We start from the raw sequence: 21,644 nt of genomic DNA, 5'->3' as shown, positions 1-21,644 counted from the left end.
CGGCCTTGAACGCTGAAGCAAAAAGCTGGCGTTTAATGATGTTAAAAGCTTTGCTTCCAGCACACAAGCGATGCTAACACAGCCAGATTTATTAACCATGAGCCCCCTTGTTTTGTGCTGTGGTCCCTGAGGTAACAACAACAGTTTGGGAGCGTATTAACCCTGCTATGCGGTTATTTTAATCCTTTAGATTTGCTAATCATACACGGCTATGTGAATTCTTTGGCAACAGGAATTAAAATTTCTCAGTGGGAAGCGCTAATCCAAAATGCACAAGTCCTTAATAACAAGCACTCTGGACTGCTGGGGTGAGCCATTACACACTACCGCTACTGATGTTTAAAAATAGCGAGTCAAAAAGGGTGACTTGCTTATTAAATCCAGATTAAAATATTTGTGGCCGTAATTACCCCTAAGTCCCATTTGCTTGGTTTCCTTTCAGAAATGCCAACGAGCTACAAAGAGCCGGCGAGCTCCTTTCCCTTTCAGTAGGCAAGCAATACCATATCTGCACGTTCTGCGCAGGGACAAAATCACCCCAAACCCAAGCCCGTGAGTCCCCAAAGGCCTGCTTACAAAAGCCCTATGGCAAAGCAGTTCTACCTGGTCCTGTAGAAGACAGAGAGGCCCCTAAAACATTGGCTTGAATGCCTAAAAAGAAAAGGTGAGATGAGTTTAAGGTTCTCGACCTAGGACCCGCAGGCGGCAGCCTCCTGCGCAGGCTGCTCACCAGCGGAGGCTGCTGCAGGCGCAGGGGGAGCGCGCAGGAGAAGCCACACAGAAAAGTGTTGGGCATCTGACAGCACTACAACCGGCTTTCAACGCGGTGTTTTATCTGTTCCCACCTTCCTCCCTCTCTCTTCCAAGGATGTAAAAATTCTTGGTCTAAATTTAGAGGGAAAAGGAAGACGGATCTCTTTTGAGGATTTCAGAGCTAAGCTTGCCAGACACATCAAGGGGCTCCTGGTTTCTAAATGTGCCTTTTCTGTCTCAGTTACGTGTCTGGATAGAGTGGCAGCACAGGACTAAGCCTATTTGGTCCTTGCCATCTTTATAATTCGCAGAAAGGATTATAAAATCAAATGACTAGCACTTTCTAGAACGTCAGGGATGCGACTTAAACCCACGGCAAGGTAGAGGTTTATTTGCCAGCATGTCAAAATGCCTCCGGAATGGGAAAAGCATTTATCTGAAAACGCTGTTTCCAAAAATAGGGCACTCGAAGAGATCTCAGTGAATCACTGACAGGCAGCATCAGTGACACGGCTCCTGCTCTCCGTACTGACCAGCCTCCCCCAAACACCACAATGCCAGCACCCCGAGGAATCTGCTATCAGTGCATTAGTGTCAGTCACGGGCCGGCTGCAGGCTGCCTCTGGAGTGCAACCAGCACGGGCTGTCACCAGGCACCGAGGAGACACTTTGTCTCATGCATTATGCAGTTGAAAAGGGGAAGAAATAAAGCAGATAGATACTTGGAAGAAGAGTCTGATACAATCAACATAGGGTGAAGAGATGGAAATGTCAAAATGTGAATGGAGCGATATTAGCGGCAGTTTTACATTGAGGCGTAAGGAGAACGTGCCAGGAAGGAAACGAGGATCCATGGATGGGGTTTGCTGGGTTGCCCTTTTCAGTTCAAGAGGATTCGTCAATGAAGAGATGATGTTTATGGGCACAATACACACACAGGAGCGATGAGACAGAAAGATGCAGAAAGCAGAACAAAAAGAATGAAACCAGCTGCATAATCAGGCAGTTGAAGCTAACCCAACTAAAGCGAGGACAAGAGCTGTTAGCAGTGAACCTGAACTAAGTGCAAGCTCAGGAAAAAAAAAAAACATATGATGGAGATTTGGTTCAGCTATTTTGGATACTTCTGCTCATCAGAGAAATGCTGAAACGCTAAGTTAAGATTGAGGGACTTCCAGTCTAACAATCCAGGAATACAGATTTAGTACCAAGTCAAAAGCATCCACTACCACGAGCGCTCATCAGAAACCTCAAGGAATATTTTCAGCTCCAAGTATTCATAGGATCAGATCCCAGTTTTGCAAAGGCTCGGGTAAACTTCGAGGATTGTATTTTTAAAAGCAGCTCTTCTTTCCATTTTTTTATGTCAATTTTACATGCATGGATGTTAAATCTGTAACTGCCACTCCTAAAAAGCTCTTGTACACGTACGTTGACAGATTTAATTTTAGATGTTTCACAAGGATGGATTATATATACTATAGTGCAGATTTGCATGCACAGGTAATTTAGACATTAGGTATAGATCGTGTAACTTAAACATGAAATTTCCTCCTACAGACAAAAATTGCATATTGCCCTCATTTCCAATAAGCAATTTAAGAAAGCTACAAAACACAATTCCTAGTAGATATTTGTGTGCAGCAGCCTGCTAGGAGTACACACGTTATTTAACATGAAATCTGCACAAATTAAGGCAGAGATCAATCATGCCAACACCCTACAGGGAGCACTGATGAGCCAGCAGAGCTATGGAAAAGGATCTTTGCTCCTTAGATCTGTAGTAGGTCATAAGCTGAACTTGAAGGAGCAGTCCCATCCTTGTGCAAAAAGAAGGTGGGGATTACAGATGGCTCTGCAGTCTGCAGGACACAGGTAATCCTTTTACTCTGAGTGGTGATAAAGGCTCTGCTGCAGTACAGAATCCAACCCTGCACGTCAAAAGGATGCGTACCAAAGGGACATACACCAAAGCAGAACAAGGAAGGTAAATTTGGAAAACAACACCTACAAGAAAAGGCCAGAAGAAGGAAGTACGGCTCTTTCACCCAGAGCAAAGACAAAGAAATAGAGCTGACGTCTTCAAATATAGGAGAGGATACCACAGGGAAGCTCTTCTCCTGGTCTACAGCACTGGGAAAATGCAGTGGGGCTCAATGACAGGAAAGGCAGTTCAACTCAGACTCTGGGAAACCTGAACACAGCAGGGGCTGCCCATCACTCAGGTGTGCTGGGAGATCTCCCCAGAGGTTGCAGCCCTACAGGAGATAAAGCAGTGCAGCCTTTTGCAGCCTGGCAAGTGGCTCCTCCTCCCGAGCCTAGCACTCTGCAAAGCAATCTCCATCCCCAAAAGAGCATCCCCTAACCAGAGCTGAGGTGCGAGTCTTGCTCTAAGCGTAGCTCACTGGTTCTCACAGCCTCCCCAAGGGCAACCCCTACATTCACTGGCAAGCAGGGACAGCAGGGACAGTGAAGCCAAACTCAGGGAAGGTTGTTTGCTGAAGCAGAAGAGAATTCTCCAAAGAAAAGGCTGTGTGATGAGCAGGGCCCGGCTGCACCACTGCTGCTCACAGAACAAGAACTGCCCGGCCTGAGGAAAGTGTTGTAATGCTGGCATTGGACAAAGGATGCTCTGAATGTTTTTAACTCTGTATATACAAACTCAGCACCAGGAAACATGCAGGGATACACTCTCTAAGCTTTACTTGAGCAAATCAGTCACTTTTTGTGGAGTATCTTTGGCCACAACAATATCAATTTTGGACTAGGAAGGTGCACAACAGCCATGCAGTCATAGTCACACTGGTCCAAACTGTTGGCAAAGCATGGCCCCCTGCAAAACTGAGCTCTGCACTCACCTAACAGACATTTTCTAAACAAGCTCTCACAAACTTTCTCAATTTTCTCTTTAAATTTGCTTTAATTAAACTGGCACAGTCATCATTATGACAGTATCTAATGAGAAAAACAGTTTCTTCTGAACATTCTGATTTGGCAGGCTGAGCTGTGCAGGCAGATCCCACCATCACTGGCAATATATTAAACACAGGCATGTAGGTAATATTTATACAGAAGTACACCCATAAATAAAGTTGTTTTATTTCCTTTCAAACATCCCACATGTGGTGGAAATAAATTCAGCACAAATGCTGTTAGTTCAGAAAAATGCAAGTATACATTCAGCTTTACAATTGGGATGGAATCTCTGCTATGAAGAGACGCTCTGAACTGAAACCACCACAATTAAAGGTTGCTTTTAGTCACATTGGGAGCTGGAGGGGTTCTATGCAATGCAGCAGGGCCCTCACTACTCTTCCTGGATCAGTGGCAAAGGAAAGTAATGCTCTGGCCACTGAGCACTCTCTTATAAACAACATCAGCAGTGCAAGTAATGTATAGGAATCCCCGCATCTCCACAAGCACTTCTCTGGCCTAACAGCACTCTTGATTAAATCCCTGTCTGCAGCCATCCAAGAAGAGAAAACCAACAACAAAACCAACCAAACAAAAAACAAAGCAATTTAAAAAGCAAAACCAAAAACCCACAGTAGCTAAAACACTTCCACTGTTCTTTTTTCTTTTTTTTTCTTTTTTTTTTTTTTTTTTACATTTTGTCTATTTCCTGGTGAGGAAATAAAGCTTCAAGAAGGCTCACTGCAGGAGAAACCGCTGTGAGAAAAGAGGTGTCTGTCACTGAATGTAAAATCCCCTTTAAAGCAGCTGTAATGCCACCCGTGTTTTACAGCTTCATCTAAGCAAAGAAACAAAAACTTTCAGAGGTGGATGGGTTGTTATCTTACACAGTACATCAGGTCTTACAGTGCATTAAACTTGCATGCAACGTGTCAGAGCTGGCAATCCTACAGAAAACTTAAGCAACGCTCGTACTGATGTGAGCACAGAGCACTTCAAAGTGCTCACAATTCACACAGCTCACAATCCTGCATCCTTCTCACCCACTGTAAAACCAGCAAGACTTGCACCACTGCTACAGCAGGTTCTGTCCAAGGACCTTCCTCTGCAGCTGACTTCTAAGGAGGGGTAAAGTGAAGTACACAAAATGCTGTCATCCTACATGACAGGTGAGGAATAGGGCCTTGCTGGGTTGGTATCTCCCACTGCAGGCATTTTAAAGCTCTTCATGACCTTCTCTGTCAACCACAATAATACCACAGTAACCCACACACTGCGGGAAGCTTATAAATGGAGCGTTGTCATACAAAAACCTCACAGCTATTCATGCAGAACCTAAAAACTACCACATAGCCCTTATGGGCCATGTCTGCAAGAATCGGTTACTCACAATATAAATCTCGGTGCCTTTAACAGATATACCCCATTAAGAGTTGAGTTCGAAGACTTTGGTCCCTAAGAAGAAGAAACGCCTGCACTGCAGATGACAGAAAGTTGAAAGGAACGATCTGAAAGCAGATGAGAATTACTCCAGGAATCACAGCTTTGAACTAAAAACAGAACAGTGTGGTCCATGTGGTTGTATTTAAAGGTGTGCCTATTTGAGAACATGTTTTTCAATACTGTCAATTCAATTTTGCTTCAGGACAAAAACATTCATTCAAGGTCGTAGCATGGAAACCAATGTTATTTTTAAAACCTATATGTATACATATCCCTGCTCTTCTTTTCATAACACGTCAAATAAACTGAAATCAAACCTTTCTGTCCATAAGAGGCTATAGTAATTCCTATTTGCTTTGGCTAACAATTACACAGTCCTTAGCAATTTAAGATTTTCACCTGCAATCAAAACAGAACACCTATTTCAAGTGACATTTGAAACGTGAAACTCAGAAAAGCTTCATTATATGCTCCTTGATGGATTCTCCCGCTCTCTTCCCACACCTGTTGGAAGGTCCTTCAAACCCAAACAGCTGTTCAAGAGACCAATAAAGAGCTTGGTTTTGCCAGATTGAAGCCATGTGTCAATCTGAAACCAAATGCTGCCACGCACAACTTGATGCTGGAAGTGTTCATTGTGGAAGGGCTACTTGAGTGTTACCTCTACCACTGAGATGTTCCCGCTATCAGAGGGCATGTTTGCTGTGGCACGTAGGACAGCACAAGCACTGAGCTAAGAACAAGCTCTCTGTTTAGGGTGCACTGAAGTTCTGTGACTTCTGCATCCTGACTTCCAAATCCTCACTCGGTGATACAGGGAGTTGCTACAAACACATAAGCTTGCCTGCTGACACCTCAGGCTCTCCCTTGATATGCTGCATGGTGCACAACAGCTTTATTACACCTCTGCAGCCCATCACCACTTGTTGCTTTTGCTACTGCTGAAGTTCACTGCAACCTCAAGCTTTGGTGACCCGCAGATGCTTGCCTCTTCACTTTTCTCGAGTCACTCCCCTGTTCCCCAAGAAGAAAACTGCTTGTATATTGATCCACAGAAGCCACTGAAAGACAGCAAAGAGACTGCTTAACAATACCCTTATTTTCTCTGTACAGAATAATCCTCAGCTGACTACTTAAAACAACACTGTGGCGCAGCTGCAAAAATGGGTCATATAGGGCTCAGAAGTTGACTTATGCTTTTAGATGCGCAAATCTCAAAATACAATAAAAAGTAGGGAACATTCTGACCACATACTGCCTGCAGGAAGAAGATGGAATTATATGGGTAAAACAGGGACTGCATTTTTCAGGCAGTGTAACAAGAACAGTAAAGCAGTGAAGATGGAACGTTCCTGATGTTCAGGGGAAATGCACCAAAGAGGAAAGGCTGTAGCAATAAATAAATGCAACTAGCTGGCACCATCTACATGCTAAAACCATCCCTGACTTTAAGGTAAGCTTCTCTTGAAAGATTTCTATTAATGGTCAAATTCTGTTCTTGGATAACTAGTGCGGAGCCTAGAGAAAACACAGTTATCTCCCATTTACAACTATTTAACTGGGTAAAGTCAAGTCTCAACAGGGTGTCTTTTGGTTTCTTGCAAACATAGCAAGCTGTGAAGGTTCTTCTAGCAATTATTTTCTGATAGGTCATCAAGAAGTAAATTCACTCCACAGCTGAACAGGGATCCTACTCTTAAATACTTGGCCCTGTTCTTAGGATGTAAATCAAACTCCCATGGAAAATACGTCACCTTCCACTAAACTGCAGATCATGAATACATTCATTTCACTGACTTACTGAACATCTTTCACATGTGTCCACAGGGCAAAGTCATAAGACAAAGATGAACAGTAGGAACAGGTGAAGGAGAAGGGTGGCAGGCTGGGAGGAACTAGCAAAGCAGTCATCTATTTTGTCTATGTCAGAGCCCTAAAGGTCAGGCAGGCTGCTGCTTGTGAGGGCAATACAGCTGCTGGTTGTGAAAGGTGGAGAGACCTGTTTATCTCAGCAATAAAAGTCATCTTCTCCAACTCCCCCACATCTCTGGTGACAGCAAAGGCATCCAGGCTCTGTACTTCAAGACTCCCTTCTTCAGATCACTGATCCAGTCCTCACCTCCTCCTGATGCTCAGACACGTGTTATCATTGCAGAACCAGCTCAGCCCTGATTACTTCCCAGCCCCTCCATCTTTAGACAACAGATGGCCCCAAAAAGTTCTGGTGTGCAAAGCATTTTCAAGAGCCTTAACTGCCCTAATTATGCAGCATTGTCATTAGGTTGGGATAGGTGATCGAGACCTGGAAATCTGAAGTCTTTCATCATCCACCGGTCTGAAGTGACACTCAGAACCTGGCAGCTCCACAGACAGGGATATTTGTGGAGGTAACCTCAAGTCCTCATTGCCAGAAACCTTACAATTTAAAGCAAGCTTGAGAAATTCCCAACAGTGACTTTGGGGTGTGAATTTCCTGGCAGTCTGGCTGAGTATGGTGGACAACTGAAAGAAGTGCAGTTGTTCTGTATTCATCCATTAACATTTGAAGAACTATAAATCAAAACTGACAGATCTATGGACACTGATGTGTTTGCAGGCGTAGTTACAGCTGAAATGGTGAAACAGGGAAGATATATAAATGTGAAAGGGAAAATAATAACGCAACCTACTGGAAAGACATGATTGAACAGAATGGTTAAAAAACAAAACAAAACAAAAAGTGGTAAAAGAACACAACAAAGCACAAAATGACCACAATAAGTGTGCTGAAGAAGCACCATCCCCTGCTGGGTACTTACAAGTAATAGGAGTAGGAGTACGCATTTCTTCTAAATATGGACAGCCAGCCAGACGAACAAAATATCCAAATGGAGAAAAAGAAAGAAGAACACATAATTAGATTTATATGAACTCCATGCTATTTTTGAAAACACAAAGTATTTGTGCTGCCGCTGGCACTGAGCTACCTTCCCCCAGTGTTAGGAGCTGTGGGCTCACAGGGGATGGATGCTGAGCTGAGATAGAACACATAGGTGTGTTCTCACTTCTGCTACTAACTTGCAAAGCCATGAACAAATCCCTTCACTGATTTCTTCCTCAACTCAACCTTGTCAGCAACATGGACAACAATACTTACCTTTGCCTGTGAAGTTCTTTGAGATTTTAAGAATAGGAAGGATTATGTATGAGCTATCAATAGGAATGGCAACAAGTAGGAAAGCGGCAGTGCAAAAACATCTCCATTTCAGAATATTTAGACAATGAACAAACTGTGCAATGACAAATCAAGCTTCATCAAACTCCAAGATGCAAATAGTTCGTTAACAATTCAAGCATCACTACATATTTATAGATGATCACTGGGGGTATGTATTAGCTTTCTGCATCAGTGTGATTAAGCTTTTTCTGTTCATTTTCCTACAAAGAACATTTTGATACAGCAAGACAAAATGAGTCCTGGCAATCAGTCATAAGTGAAGAGGTGATGTCATGCCTTTTAGAACTGGAGAAGAACTTAGAAAATGCTGCTGCACAACAGGTATAGTGTATGCTAGTACAGATCAACAGCAAGGCACAAGGCAGCATCAGAAGCGGCTACCACGGCCAAAACAAGGAAAAACAGTGAAACACATAATGTAACCCTGTACACAAGCTTAAAGCCCCATCCTTGAAGATACTACAAATACAAGGAAATACAGACAAGTAGAGATGCAGGATTCAAGTGTTCATTTTCATGGTTGTTCTGAGTAAAATTCCCCACGTACACACAGAAGCCAGATTCAATGGGGCTGTTCTCTGCCCATGACCACTCTGTGCACTTCCTGAACATGTCACTGTTTGCACAATTGGCATTCTTTCTCTTGTTATAAAACACAGCCTGCCCCATCTCCTCATACGTTTACAGTCTGCTGCCCTATGAAGAGATTCCCTCTGGGCAAAGACAGCTGACTACAGATGTAGGAAAGGACTCCTCCAAAATGCCACGTTGTGTTTGGTGATGGCTCCTGCTATAAACCTGAAATTCAGATTCCCAAAACACTCCAAGTTATGTGAATGACTGAATCCAAATCACACCTGGACACACGTTGATAACACAGTGCCAGAGTCCCCTGAAACTCAGCAGCCCTACACGTGACAGCAGCACATCAGCTGTGGTGTTGTGATTGCCTCGGAGCTACACTGTGAAATGTTGAGCTCTTCTGAACCCACAAACAAAGGGAAAACCACCATGATGTGGAAAATGAAAGCCCACACAGCTGAACCCCTTACATCTCCTAACACATTCCTTAATTAAACTCTTCCGCTGCACCAGGGCCAGGCTCCGTGTAGCACTGCCAACTGGAATCTCCCTGCTGAACATCTTGCTGTACGTTCTGCTTTTCTCATGCCACAGCCATTGGACTCGTGTGATCACTCGAGGCTCAGCCCTCATTCAAAAGCTGTGCATCCCTCAAGCTGCAGAGCAAAGCTCAAAAAGATTTATTCCTTAAAGACATAAACAGAGGAAGGCAAAGAAAATGAGGATTATATTTTGGGACTGGACATACCATTTGAGCTTCAATCCATCCACAATATGCAACCAAAGATAAGGACTTCCTATGGAATATGTTAAGACTAACTGCAAAAAAATCCATCTGAATTATGATCACTAAAAACATGACTTGATCCAAGGAGGTACAACACAACCTGAAGATCCTGCCTACCATCTGTCCTCAGGAAAAAGAAGGTACCGGGGTCTGTGAACATTCACACATCCCTATACTGATTCCATCCCACAGTTTGGGTATGTTCTGCTCAATGCACTCTTGAGTTTTATCTCATTAGCTTAAGGTAACAACCTAAATCCTAATCCAGAATAAAGCGCTGGAGTTTCCTAGAAGAAACTAGTAGTCCTAGACCCTACACAGCCCCAAATCTCCTTTTTTGCTACCAACAGCACTTTAAAGAACTTATTTACAGTGCACCCATGACAGGCTGTCTGATCCAATTTATTCCGTCTTATACTTAAAGGGTTCAGTAGAGGCTTTGTCTGCTCAAATGCACAAGTCTGAAAAGTCACATTCTTTACTCCAGGGAAATGCAAGTCATGACTACAGGAGTTAAATCTGTCCAGATGAAATCAGAATTGACCAGGACCTAAGACTTCTGAGGTGCAAAGTCAAAGGGCATTTCCTCCAGAAAAATGGTTTGCAAATGCCTTGGTTTTCTTGCTTCAGTACATTTTTATTAACCAAGTCCAAGATTTTCCCTTCCTCAAATATGTTTAACCTACATCAAGTGCAAATGAATGAACTCTTTATGTTATTAGTAATACCTCGATAGAACACAAATTAGGTACTTCAAGGTATTCTGTATCTAGCTGTTCATGAAAGAAAGCAATACGTGCAGGCAAATGACCACCAGCTCACACACTGTAAATTAACAAGCTAAAATGAATTGCTTTGTATAAATGATGATACAGGAGCTGCAGAAATGTAACTGATGTAGCCAGCAGGGCCCCAAAGCCAGGAATATTTCCTTTTTTCTTTTAAATGCTGTAGCCATGTTTATAAAAGAACTTCATATACACAAACAGGTATTTAACACAGATGATCTGCCTACTCCTAATGCCCAAGCACTTTCCTTATCTTAGTGCTTCCTCCCCTCCTAACTCCCCTCCTTCCAGTGCTCTGTACTGCTTAGCTTCAGTCAGGAAATCCAGGGCTGTGACCTACTCCATGAACAAACATCACTGTGATATTTGCCAGCTCCATTTGAAGAAAATGCCCTTAATGTACCTAATTATTTTTCTGCATTGCTGCCTTGCAAGGCAACTGTCTCGCACACAGAGGCATTAGCCTCTGTGAACTGAAAAGGGGATCTCTTTTAAAGTAAGGTTAATGTAAAAAAGGAACTCCAGAGCTCAAGTTTCTACCATTTCTCTTTGTAAAACACAAAGAGAACGCAGTTGTTGTTCAGCTGCTCAATCAGACAAGCTTTCAGCTGTGCTCCTCCAGAACTTCAGATGAATCTGTGGTCCAAAGCAGCCTTTCCCTTTATAAAATCCACTCTCGATCCACACTGGTTTAAAACAAAACGAACCCAACAGCTCATCTTTGGGGAATGCCATGTTCACACTCAGCCCCACGCCTCACTGTGATGTGAGCAGTGGTGCCTTAGGGACAGCAGGACTGACAGAGCAGCAGGGCTGTCAGGTGCACATACCCAGAGAGCACACACCTCCACAACCCCTCCATGCACTGTGACAGCTTCTCAAAGGGAAAAGGTTTTAAAGTTGATGAGCCTGATTATTTCTTATAACCATAGTGCATATTCCAGTGGGTAAGTCGGCAAGCAGCAGCGAGCCAGCAAAGAGATGCTACCTGCTGACTCTGCCCTGTCTGTGTTCAGAACAGGGAAGCATAGGGCTCATAAGGGTTTGCTGAATCAGTGTATTACACTGAAAATGAGAAGCTCTTCAAACAGCAGCAGCTAACAACAGCCTGCTTCAAAGTAGAAGTGCAAACGGCCCACAGAAAATCACACAAAATGAACTGTTTGAACAAATGTCATCATCAGACGAGTTTTGTTCCTTTTAATTTCCATCCCCCTACAAACCAGATCTCATTCTTGCAAAGAATTCTAACCCTCCACAACATTTGTATCTTCTGTTCTCTTCGATCAGTAACTCTCTGGAGTAACAACGGTCCTTTTGTTGCTCATGAAACACCTGGCAGTCACCTCTTCTGTGACCACAACTTCTAAGTAGTACTATATAAATATACGTTCACTGCTGACCCCGGTAACACAAATGGAATGATGTATATCTGCCAAACGTATAGTTTTATTGAAACAGCAGCATTCTAGCCAGGAAGTCCAAGATGTAAGCAAAGCAGAAACTTACCTTCTCTTGATGGTAAGCATTGCTCCTAAGAGAATAATAACAAACATCAGAAGCCCAGCTATAACTCCAGCCATTTTCACTGTGCTGTCAACTTGCTTTTCTGGCTCCACTGCATTGGAATTCTGGGTAGAAGCTCCTTAAAAGATGGAGGGAAAGGAGGGAGAAGATAAAGAGAGAACTTGTAGAAAAAGCTTGCAATGATCCAGTTTTCATATTCATTTGAAAGCCTAAACACGTATTTGCAATCATATTACAACAGGCCATCTCATTTAACTTTCTGCCTTTCAGAATGGCTAATGCCAGAAATTTCAGGGCAGTGGTAGGGTGTAAAATCCCAGGGTAAAGCAACCAATATTTTGCAATATTGCACTGCATTCAGGAATTTAATGTTCTGATGCATTCAGCATACAGCCAGAAGCAGGAGGATTAACAGCAGTTATAATTTTCATCCCAAGCATCTTAAGTGGACGTGTAAGCCTTACGCATTAAACTGGTGGATGCAGAAGTTTGCAGTTATATATCCCATAACACCACTCTCAGTAACTGATTTTTCCTTAAATCAGAACAGATTTGTACTTCTCACTGCTCAGAAGGCCTGGCTCGTGTGAACACACGGTGACAGTTACACAGGTAACAAGCATCAGTTCCAACCCACTGAGCCCCCTCCGCATTGCCTCATGTATTCCATGCGTGACTTCTGTGGCTCAGGCAAGGAAACCTTTTTAGACAGCACACCCTACGCACCTAAAAACGACGTTTACAAACATCTCTCACAAAGCATCCCTTCTTTTACTTATTTGTTATAAACTGACTTCAAGGGTCCTCAGCCCTGCAATAATGCAGTGTGCATTACATACCTTAGCATTGCCAGTGTTGTCATGTGCTGCATGTAATTTCTCTGAATAACACTTAAAGCACGGAGCTCAATTTTGAAAGCCTAGAAAGATTTGAGTTGCAGATAATCTGAAGACTAAATCAGCCTATTCTTATTATATTCCTAATCTATGTAACTACTACTAAAAATAACACATTGCATCTGGTGGAGTTAAATGAATTCCTGTTATGTGAGATCACAATTTAATCTAGGGCTTCACCTTTGCTGCTTGCATCAGCCAGGTATTCCCCTGCAGATCAGACACGGAACAGGCAATAAGAGGTGAAAGCAGAGCTGTCATGGGAAGACAGCAATGCTCTGCTCTTTTCACAACTCTATTGCTGACCTCCTGGAAAAGCTGAACCACTTCTGCTCACGCAGCAGATGCTCGTGGCAAGGATATTCAATTGAGCCCATATATTGGTGAGACGGTAGAAAACCTCACTGTGTTACTCTTCTGCCCCTTAGCCACCTGTTGGTATGTGTGAGGCCTAAAAGATGAGTCCCAGAGGTGGTCACAATCATGCCATGTGATACAGGCTTTCAAGTACATTCTGAATAAGGCCTAAGCCAATGGACCTCCAAGGACAAGGGTCAGATCTCGGATAAAGCATTACATGCTCTTCTCTTCTTATCATGAAGGGTAAATACAGAACAATGACACAATAAATGCAAAACAAGACAACTCACCCCACGCAGTGATAAAGGCATGATTTCAGCTTTCCTAAAGCTAAGCTGTTAACCTAGTTTGCCACAGGAAAATCCAATATTTACCAAGCAAGAATGTTCTGTGCTGTTTGAAGCACACATGTAATTTTCAGCTTTCTGTCCCTGACAATTGCACCGCTCTGCTGCGTCCACCAATTTTCCCATTCACTTAACAGCTCAGCAGTAACTTCTGTGTACATATCTAAAATACACTGAAGGGACTCCTGAGCACGGAAATAAAACAGCTGCATATTACCATCATTGTTTGACAACATCTCTTAGAACAAATCTGTCCAACAAACGAGCTGTATGTCACTGCACAGGCAATCCTGACACCATTGTGTAACAAAATAAATGATATAGCTACAATTTTACCTTGAAAATGGCTGAAACTCTGTTTGCTTGATGTGCAAATAAGTAGCATTCCAAATTACCCTTCACTTGTGTTGCAGTTACTCCTAGGACCCTAAATGATAGGTGTTGGAGAATCGCTTTCAGCCACGAACGGCGCAGTCAGGGCCACCCCTTTTTATTCCATCTGAATGCCCTCACAAATCATGAGCCACATTAAATATATACATATATATATATCAGAATGTGCTGTCAGCTCCATCCTGATTCCCTGCATTGGTTTGATTCTGCCAGGCTGTTGCTTATTACTACAGGCAATGTGTGCTGCCTGTATTTCTGTTTGATATTTCGCTTCCCATTGTAGACTAGTGCAGCTCTAGAAAGAGACTAAAGCCTCATTATCCATCCTGACACCTACACGCTGTAGTGACTGATTCGCTCGGATCTTCTGTGTAACTCTTCCTATCTATCTTGGCAAAGGCCAACAATTCCTTTAGGCTACTAGTCCAACCATTTGGAAGTTGTCTTAGCTGATAGCACTGAGGAATTGATAATATGACAGTGCCAGTAATTTCCCGAGCCTCACATTCTTAAATCTTTGCAATGAAGCAATCCCACAGAAGTGCACTGCTTTCCTGACACTCCAGTGTAATCGTCCTCTTGATGCCTAAACCTGCTATGGCTTCACCATCACCAGCTGGAGGCAAGAAGAACATGGCTGTGCTGGGAGCAAGAGGTCCGTGAGCTGTTGTGCAGTTGCAGAAGATGACTTCTGCTGCTCCTGACAGGGATAGCTTAGAATTCACTTCTGCTTCTCTCTGTCACGGGCACAAACGCAGACCTGAAATCTTCTGAGCACAGAAGCCCATAAAAACCAGCTGCTTCATTTCATACAAATATCTTTAAGAAGACTTTATCTTCTGCAAAACAATGTTTATGTTCTGTTTACATCAAAAGGGAAAACAACAACAACAACTATAACCAGTTTCTAGCAGTGACTTTCAGCGCATTTCCTAGGATAAATTGTTCCTCGTAACTGCAGCCTGGATGCTGGTACAGCAAAGTGCAGCACAGGTCACTGCTGTTATTGCTGTGTGTATTTCAGAGGCACCCAGAGACCCCCAGTGAGGGCAGGACTCCATTACAGTGCACAAACACGAGCAGGACCATTTCCTGCCCTAAGCTTACATTCTTAATAGGGAAGGTAAACAACAGTCAATAGATCCCAAGAAGGGAATACCACAGCTCCCTTGACTCCCTGCATGCGTTTTATCTACTAGACAAGTTATGGCTTTCAGGGATGCTTATGTACGTTTTGTGCACTTATGTATAGTACAAAATGCACTGCCCTACAAGCACGAATCTGACTTCCCCAGGCACTGTCATTCACCCAGCACTCCATCACATGTTCATATCTGTTTGAAGACTGCAGTCTTTCCCCACAGACCCAATCTGCTTTGTTATTTTGGTCTTTCAGGATTCCCACACCAAGATGTGGCCCTGTGGGTATCACACAGCAGAGTTGAGTGCTGTCATTTTAAGACCAACAGCCATCAGAACACAGCACCCCTCACAAATGGGGGGAAGGGAGAAAAAGAGGTGGCATATGAGTGGAAGATGGCAATGTTACACCTGGCAATTCAGGGACTGATGCACCTAAAAACAGGCAGTGCCAGCATCAGTGATAGATGGACAATTACACCTGGCGAAGACTAGGTTTGGTCTTAAAACTGTTACTCCAATGGGTAGAGAGTCACTCTTGAAGCAAAAACTAATCAGAAACAAACAAACAAACAAAAAAAACACCAAAAACTTCAAAGTAATAATTAACCCAGAAAAATTAAAAAAAAAAAAAGTAATAATTAACCCAGAAAAATTAAAAAAATAATGGGTTAAAAGTCATTAGGAGTTCAAAGGAGCTGCTCAATTAGCCAGAGTAATTTCTTTGCAGCATATAATGGCTAGGCAGTGTGCTGAACGTAACAGACCTGCAGGCTGATTTCAAGACAATTATTCTCCTTTCACTAGCAAACAATATTCCCTATCTTTTTCCCTTCCCTTTCCTTTCCCAGCACCTCCTTCGCAAGTAACCTTAAAACATTCGTAGTAACTTTGCATCTAGAATGTAGATTACATCTACACCTCTGAAACTCAATTTTAGACAACCAGACGCAAGGGCAGGCCTCTACCAACAACACTGCACCTTGGTTATGCCTTTGGTTGTTGCATTTCAGCAGAAAGGAGCACCACCATCGCTCTCACTACACATAACTATGCCCATTTCCCACCCCCAGTTACTGAGGTCTGCAAACAGCACAGGATTTAATTGCTGCGGCTTCAGAGCACAACGAGATGTTCTCATTTCTTTAAAAAAGCTCAAAAGGAGTGGAAAGAGTGATGAGAGCCAAAAACTTTCTACCATATTCTAAGTGGAGAGAGTAGCAAAGCAAAGCAGTCCAGGACAGCGAGACTGAGCAGAATTTAGATGAGAGATTATCAGGCATACAGGTTGAATCAGCAGGAGGATGAGGGTAAACAGCAAGGAATCAAGATTAGTGTTACTAAACTGAATGAGAATTAAAAAAGAGCAGTAAGAGAATAATTGATTCTGGAGATTCCAGGTAAATCCACCACAAAGGCTTTTCTTCTCTCCTCCTGTTTTTCTTCCTCTCTCTTTTGAGCAGAAGCACTTAATTTGTGCTAACAGGAGATCTACGGCCCCAGGAATGAGAAAGGTTATTACATTTACTTGAAAGAAGAGCTCGGATAAAGAGCAGCCGTTGTGATGTCTGTGAGCGATGTGATGGTTCAGAAGGTGAAAGCACATTTCCATTTTAACTCTCCATTTATGCAGCTATTTAAAAACAGGTTTTCAATTATAAAAATAATAATAATAACAATAATGAAAAAAAGAGCAAATTTTCTCAAAGTCCAAATTTCCAAATGAGACTTAATTTCCGTGTGGTCTCAGATACGCAGAGTGGGATCAATCTTTTGACTGATGCAGCCAAAGGCATTTCAGTGCAGGATGATGGCATGGATGTAGAACAGAGCTCACACTCTGAATAACAACTAATTAACCTTCTCACCAGCCGCTGCCCATTACTCTGCTCTCCTCATGGTTATCATTAAAACCCCACAGCCAGAGCAGCTGCAGAAATTACAGAAGCAGCAAGCAAAGTCCGGAGGTGTGGATATAACAAGGAGTGAAACCAGGCCACCCCTGAGCCTGGCTGACAAAGGTGGCTTAAGCACCCTGCTGGAATACAGAACCTGTGCTTAAGACCTGTAAGCTGAGGAGGAAGCTCAGTGCTTTACAATAAAAAGGAATCCACGTGGCCAATGCGTTAGGGAGTCTGTCTGCATGCAGCTCAGCATGGGCTGCGTGAGATCCTGGGAAGCTCTCTGCACTTTGCTGAGTTGAAGCAGCACTTTCAGACGTGTCTTGAAGGAAGAGTTTGTTTTTCCCCCCTTCCCCTCTATTTCTGTTATTCTATTAATGCTCTTCAGTTAAGAAATAGTCTGTTCCATGCCTACCTTTCTTGTGCCACTGCCATCTCTCATACGATTTCTTACATGGCCAGTTGTTGGAAGCAGCTGAGCAGCTCCTGCATTAGTAACCCTGCCTGGTTCTGAGGATGGGCTCATGGAAAAAGCTATGTCAGAACACAGGCTCTGGAACACACTATGGCCTCCAGACCCCAGGCTTCGGCTACCAGGCCCTGCTTGCCTCCAGTCTCATCCCGCTGCTCTGCACCAGGTTCTTCCCTAACTCAGGGCTGCTTCATTAGCAACCTGAGGTAAGGATCTCCCCAGAGCAACTTCAACCCCTCTAACTCAGCCCTGACACCAAACTGAACAGAAATAAAGTTGCTCACTATTTCAACGGGCATCCAAATGCTAGGAAGATTTGATTTGTCTTCCCAGCCGGGAATGTTTTTCAGTAAGAGCAATACGAGCATGTCTGTTATTAACAATTAATTAGAGCGTTACATGAATGTGTGCTAAAATAATAACTTTTTGAAGGCTGGGACTTGTTGAAGGGAAAGGAAAAAAGCACGTTCACGCTTCTAACTTAAAAATGTGATGCAACCTTCTGAAATAAATAGCACAAAACAGAATAAACCTGTCAAAGGAGTAATATTCCAGTGTATCAAAAGACAAAATGCAATAACAAACAGATTTGAAGTGGGATTAAATCTGTTTAAAAAATACATTATCTGTCTACGAAACTAGAATATATTTCAGACAAAAACTGAACAGTCGTATATGAATTTGAGGGAACAAAAGCTATTAAGGAAACAGCTTTCACCTGCAGCAAAACTCTTCATGCTAAGAACTTTTTTCCTCCTAAATTTTCCTGCTTCTTTCGCGTATATGATTTCATTGGTCCCCATTCAGAACCAGACCTGTTCTTGAGGTCTCTGTATTATCCATGCATTCACCTTCAAGGCAGTCATAGTATCATATCATAGTATCATAGTATCGTGCGAGTTGGAGTCCCCCCTTTCCAATGTTAACCCTCTACAAAAATGCTGTATTTCTCTTCTAGATTGAAATCTTCTGGAGTGACGCAGAGGTGCCAGATTCAGCATTATGCAAGTTTACAACACAAAGGCTTTCATGTTCAAACTGCAAAACACTTGGCGAAGCTCTGAGCTCCTCCATTAGTGACCTGCGAAGGAGCTTTGCACCATTTGATTCTGCAAGGTCACCGATTCCTGCAGAACTTTGTGTAAAAAAAAGACTTACAGAATCAAGTCTTCATTTGTCTGCCATCGTATCTTCAACAGCACCATTCAGCTGCTTGAGCCAAAGTGTAATCACCAACCCCAGAACAATGCAGTCGCTACTGTAAAGTGAAAATACTGCACCATCTTCATACATGCTCAGGGAGACACTCAGCCTTTGCAGAGGGCCAGCAAGGAATCCATGGGCCTCTTCAGTCATGCTCAGAGGTTCACATGAAGATCCAAGTGCTCCATAGGTCTCCAGATGACCCTCTGCTATGCTGTATATCTTATATCAGTGTAAAGCAATTGCTACTTGAGAGAACGTCCCCTTTACGTCGCAGTTTGAACTGCTGTAAAAGCATTTTCCCCACACAAACAAAACACGAAAAGAGAAGTCATGAAGCTGCTCAGACTTCTGGAAGTGGTGGCTGTCTTCCTGGTCCTGAGCTGATAATCACCTGTGCTCAGGAGGCCGGGTGGGTGTCGTGTGGTCGCCTGTTGCCTACCCAGCACTGCTAAGAACAAGCAAAACCGTTCCCAGGCAGCATGCACCAAAAAAAAAAAAGGAAAAATAAAAATAAAAATGTACCTCATAATGGTTATTAAAGTTCCATTCTTTCATTTGCAAGAGCTCACATTTTTGTTTTTGGAAAAGAAGAAATAAATATCAAGAGATAAGGAAGCATTAATGAGCCCTCTGCCTCGGTTTCAATTACACCGTGAAAGTAATTTAACGCACTTTAAGAATACAAGAGGTAATTGCTCTCTCTGGTAAGAGGTTGCAATTTTCTCTAATAAAGTGTCAATATAAATATGTTGCTTTAAAACAAGGAGAACAACCAAGTTATTTCAGAAAGAATGGGACACATTAAAGCAAATGCCATGGTGGAAACCAAATGGCAAAATTAATAAACAAACTGGCTGAATGAAAATTGTATGGCAGAGAGCTGATAAACAGAATAATAAGCTTATTTTTAAAGAACGTCTAATGCTAATGATATGCATCCAAGTGACTAATGCTATGGAAAGTGGCATTACTTCAGTAACTTAAGAAGAGAAGCAGCCCGTCTGAGGAGAGGTGGGTTATGGCTGGGAATGGTCAGAAATCTGAGAGCAACGAAACTGGAAATAAATACACACGTAGATACAGGAGGTTCATAATGCTCGCGGATGTGAAACATGCTGGCAAAAGAGGGAATGGCTACACAGATCGGACAAACGCAGATTGCTTTCTGATGGATTGCAAAATGTGACCTCAGCAAATGCCGGTGCCAAGTCCTTGCCACTGGCCCGTGGACATTAGCCAAGTCCCCTACTGGGGTGCCAGAAGGAAGGAAATGTGCTCAGCAGATGCACTTGCCCACGTGGGTATGTACGAGCTCTGCTTTGAAGGCTGCTGTACTGGTGTCATGACCTTACGTTCTGAGATGCTGAAACCCACCCCTGACATTTCAGCCAACAGACAAAGATCAGAGAGGTAAACAGTTGACAGAGGTCTCTCTTGGGACCAGAAGGACCCAGGTAATCTGAGCAGGAGCAGCAGGCAGGAGAAACATGCAGAGCAGTGCATATGGGGCAGATGAGATGCAACTCCTGAGTGGAGCAAAGCTGAAATGACGAGGGGTTATCTGAAGCCTACTTCATAATGAAGCTGAGGTCTCAGCAACACAAAAGGGGAGGAGAGCAAGCTGTGAAACGTCCAAAACTCTGAATGGGCTACAACGCTTTTTAAAGAGTTGCCTGAGTTCACTTTGTTTGTTTTGAGGCAATGGGACATACAAAAGAAATTGCCTCCCAGCCTGCTGAAGCAGTGACAAGCAATTAGAGCTACACAGCTTCTGAGCAGGTGCCTTGCAGCAACACCCAAGATGTGCTATAGTCCCCCAGTACCACACTGCCTAACATGTTTTATTGCTTAATTACTCCCACACTCATGTTTACTGCCCTTGTTAATCCAGTACTTTGAAGAGAACACTTGCCTTGTTAAACGTTCCTCAATTCTAATCTCCCTGCTACTGGCGTAAATCAGAACTCATTTCACTAACATTAACAGAGCTACTGGAGTGGTCATGGATCCAGGAATGGAACAAAATTAGGCCAACAGCCAGAAAGGAACTTTCTCTCTGGCATTAGCAGCATGCGTTCATGTTTTTCCATCAATCTGCAAAAATACACTTTCTCTCTGGTACGAGCCGCATTTTGAGAGCAGTCAATGCTCAGATCAGCCTAGTCAATTTCAGCCTAACTCCAAGATATTCATTCTCCTTGCTTGTTACAGAGGACACCACTCTGGTATCCCTGCTAGCAGCTCAGAACATTTTGTTGGAGGCACGCTGCAGGCTTGTTCCTTCCATCCTCAGAAAGACAACGATGCAAATAAAGGCAAATACAGGGCAATGCCACTAAAGATACTCAATCTAATGGGTAGACAGAAGCTGACACAGACACAACAGGTCAGACAGAACATCCCAACAATGAGTTGTTGGCCACATCACAACATTATTACAGACTTGTGACTGTCCCCGTCTATTGCCACCCTCAGCAGAGATGGCGAGATGTGAAATCCCTCTTCAGGAGCTTGGATGGACGTAGAGTGGCTGAGCCATTCCATCCACACGGAGTTAATGCGGATGGAATTCAGCCCTACGACATGTGGAAATCTTCAACTACGGCAAATCTCCAAACCACAGAACCACTGTTTAACTTTGGTTCAGCTGCCCATACATCACAGTTGCCAGCAATGGACTGTAAATGGACTGTTAAATAATAAAGACTATGAATTCACTTGTGGTGCTACGCTGCTTGTGTGCTGAAGCCAATACTGTAGGTTTAAAAAAAGAGGCATAAAGCTAGCCACAGCTACATTTAAAAAGCCAAAAGAGGCATAAAGCTAGCCACAGCTACATTCCAGTGTCCTTGCCAATGGTCAGGCATTGAGAAATACAAAATCGCACATCACAGAGCAAGGACAAGGAAAAATAAAACA

At 43.1% G+C, this 21,644-nt stretch overlaps 1 protein-coding gene across 10 annotated transcripts in view; it reads right to left on the bottom strand.

Annotated features, from left to right (window-relative positions):
* Window positions 1-21,644, bottom strand: part of PTPRT (protein tyrosine phosphatase receptor type T) — a 405,976-nt gene that overhangs the window by 54,530 nt on the left and 329,802 nt on the right. For 4 of the 10 annotated variants that reach the window (XM_072350256.1, XM_072350257.1, XM_072350263.1 and 1 more), the window contains exons 14-16: window positions 11,994-12,128; window positions 7,908-7,974; window positions 604-651 (exon numbers count right to left, since the gene is read on the bottom strand). In XM_072350256.1, coding sequence (XP_072206357.1) covers window positions 604-651; window positions 7,908-7,974; window positions 11,994-12,128 — 250 coding nt within the window. Of the gene's footprint in view, window positions 1-603; window positions 652-7,907; window positions 7,975-11,992; window positions 12,129-21,644 lie in introns of all 10 variants that reach the window. The other 6 variants (XM_072350259.1, XM_072350261.1, XM_072350260.1 and 3 more) reach the window with 5 other exon arrangements.

This window comes from Excalfactoria chinensis, chromosome 15 (assembly GCF_039878825.1).
Source record: "Excalfactoria chinensis isolate bCotChi1 chromosome 15, bCotChi1.hap2, whole genome shotgun sequence".
NCBI lineage: Eukaryota > Metazoa > Chordata > Aves > Galliformes > Phasianidae > Excalfactoria > Excalfactoria chinensis.
The sequence above is the reverse complement of the archived record's forward strand: the minus strand, read 5'-3'. Positions and strand labels throughout refer to the sequence as shown.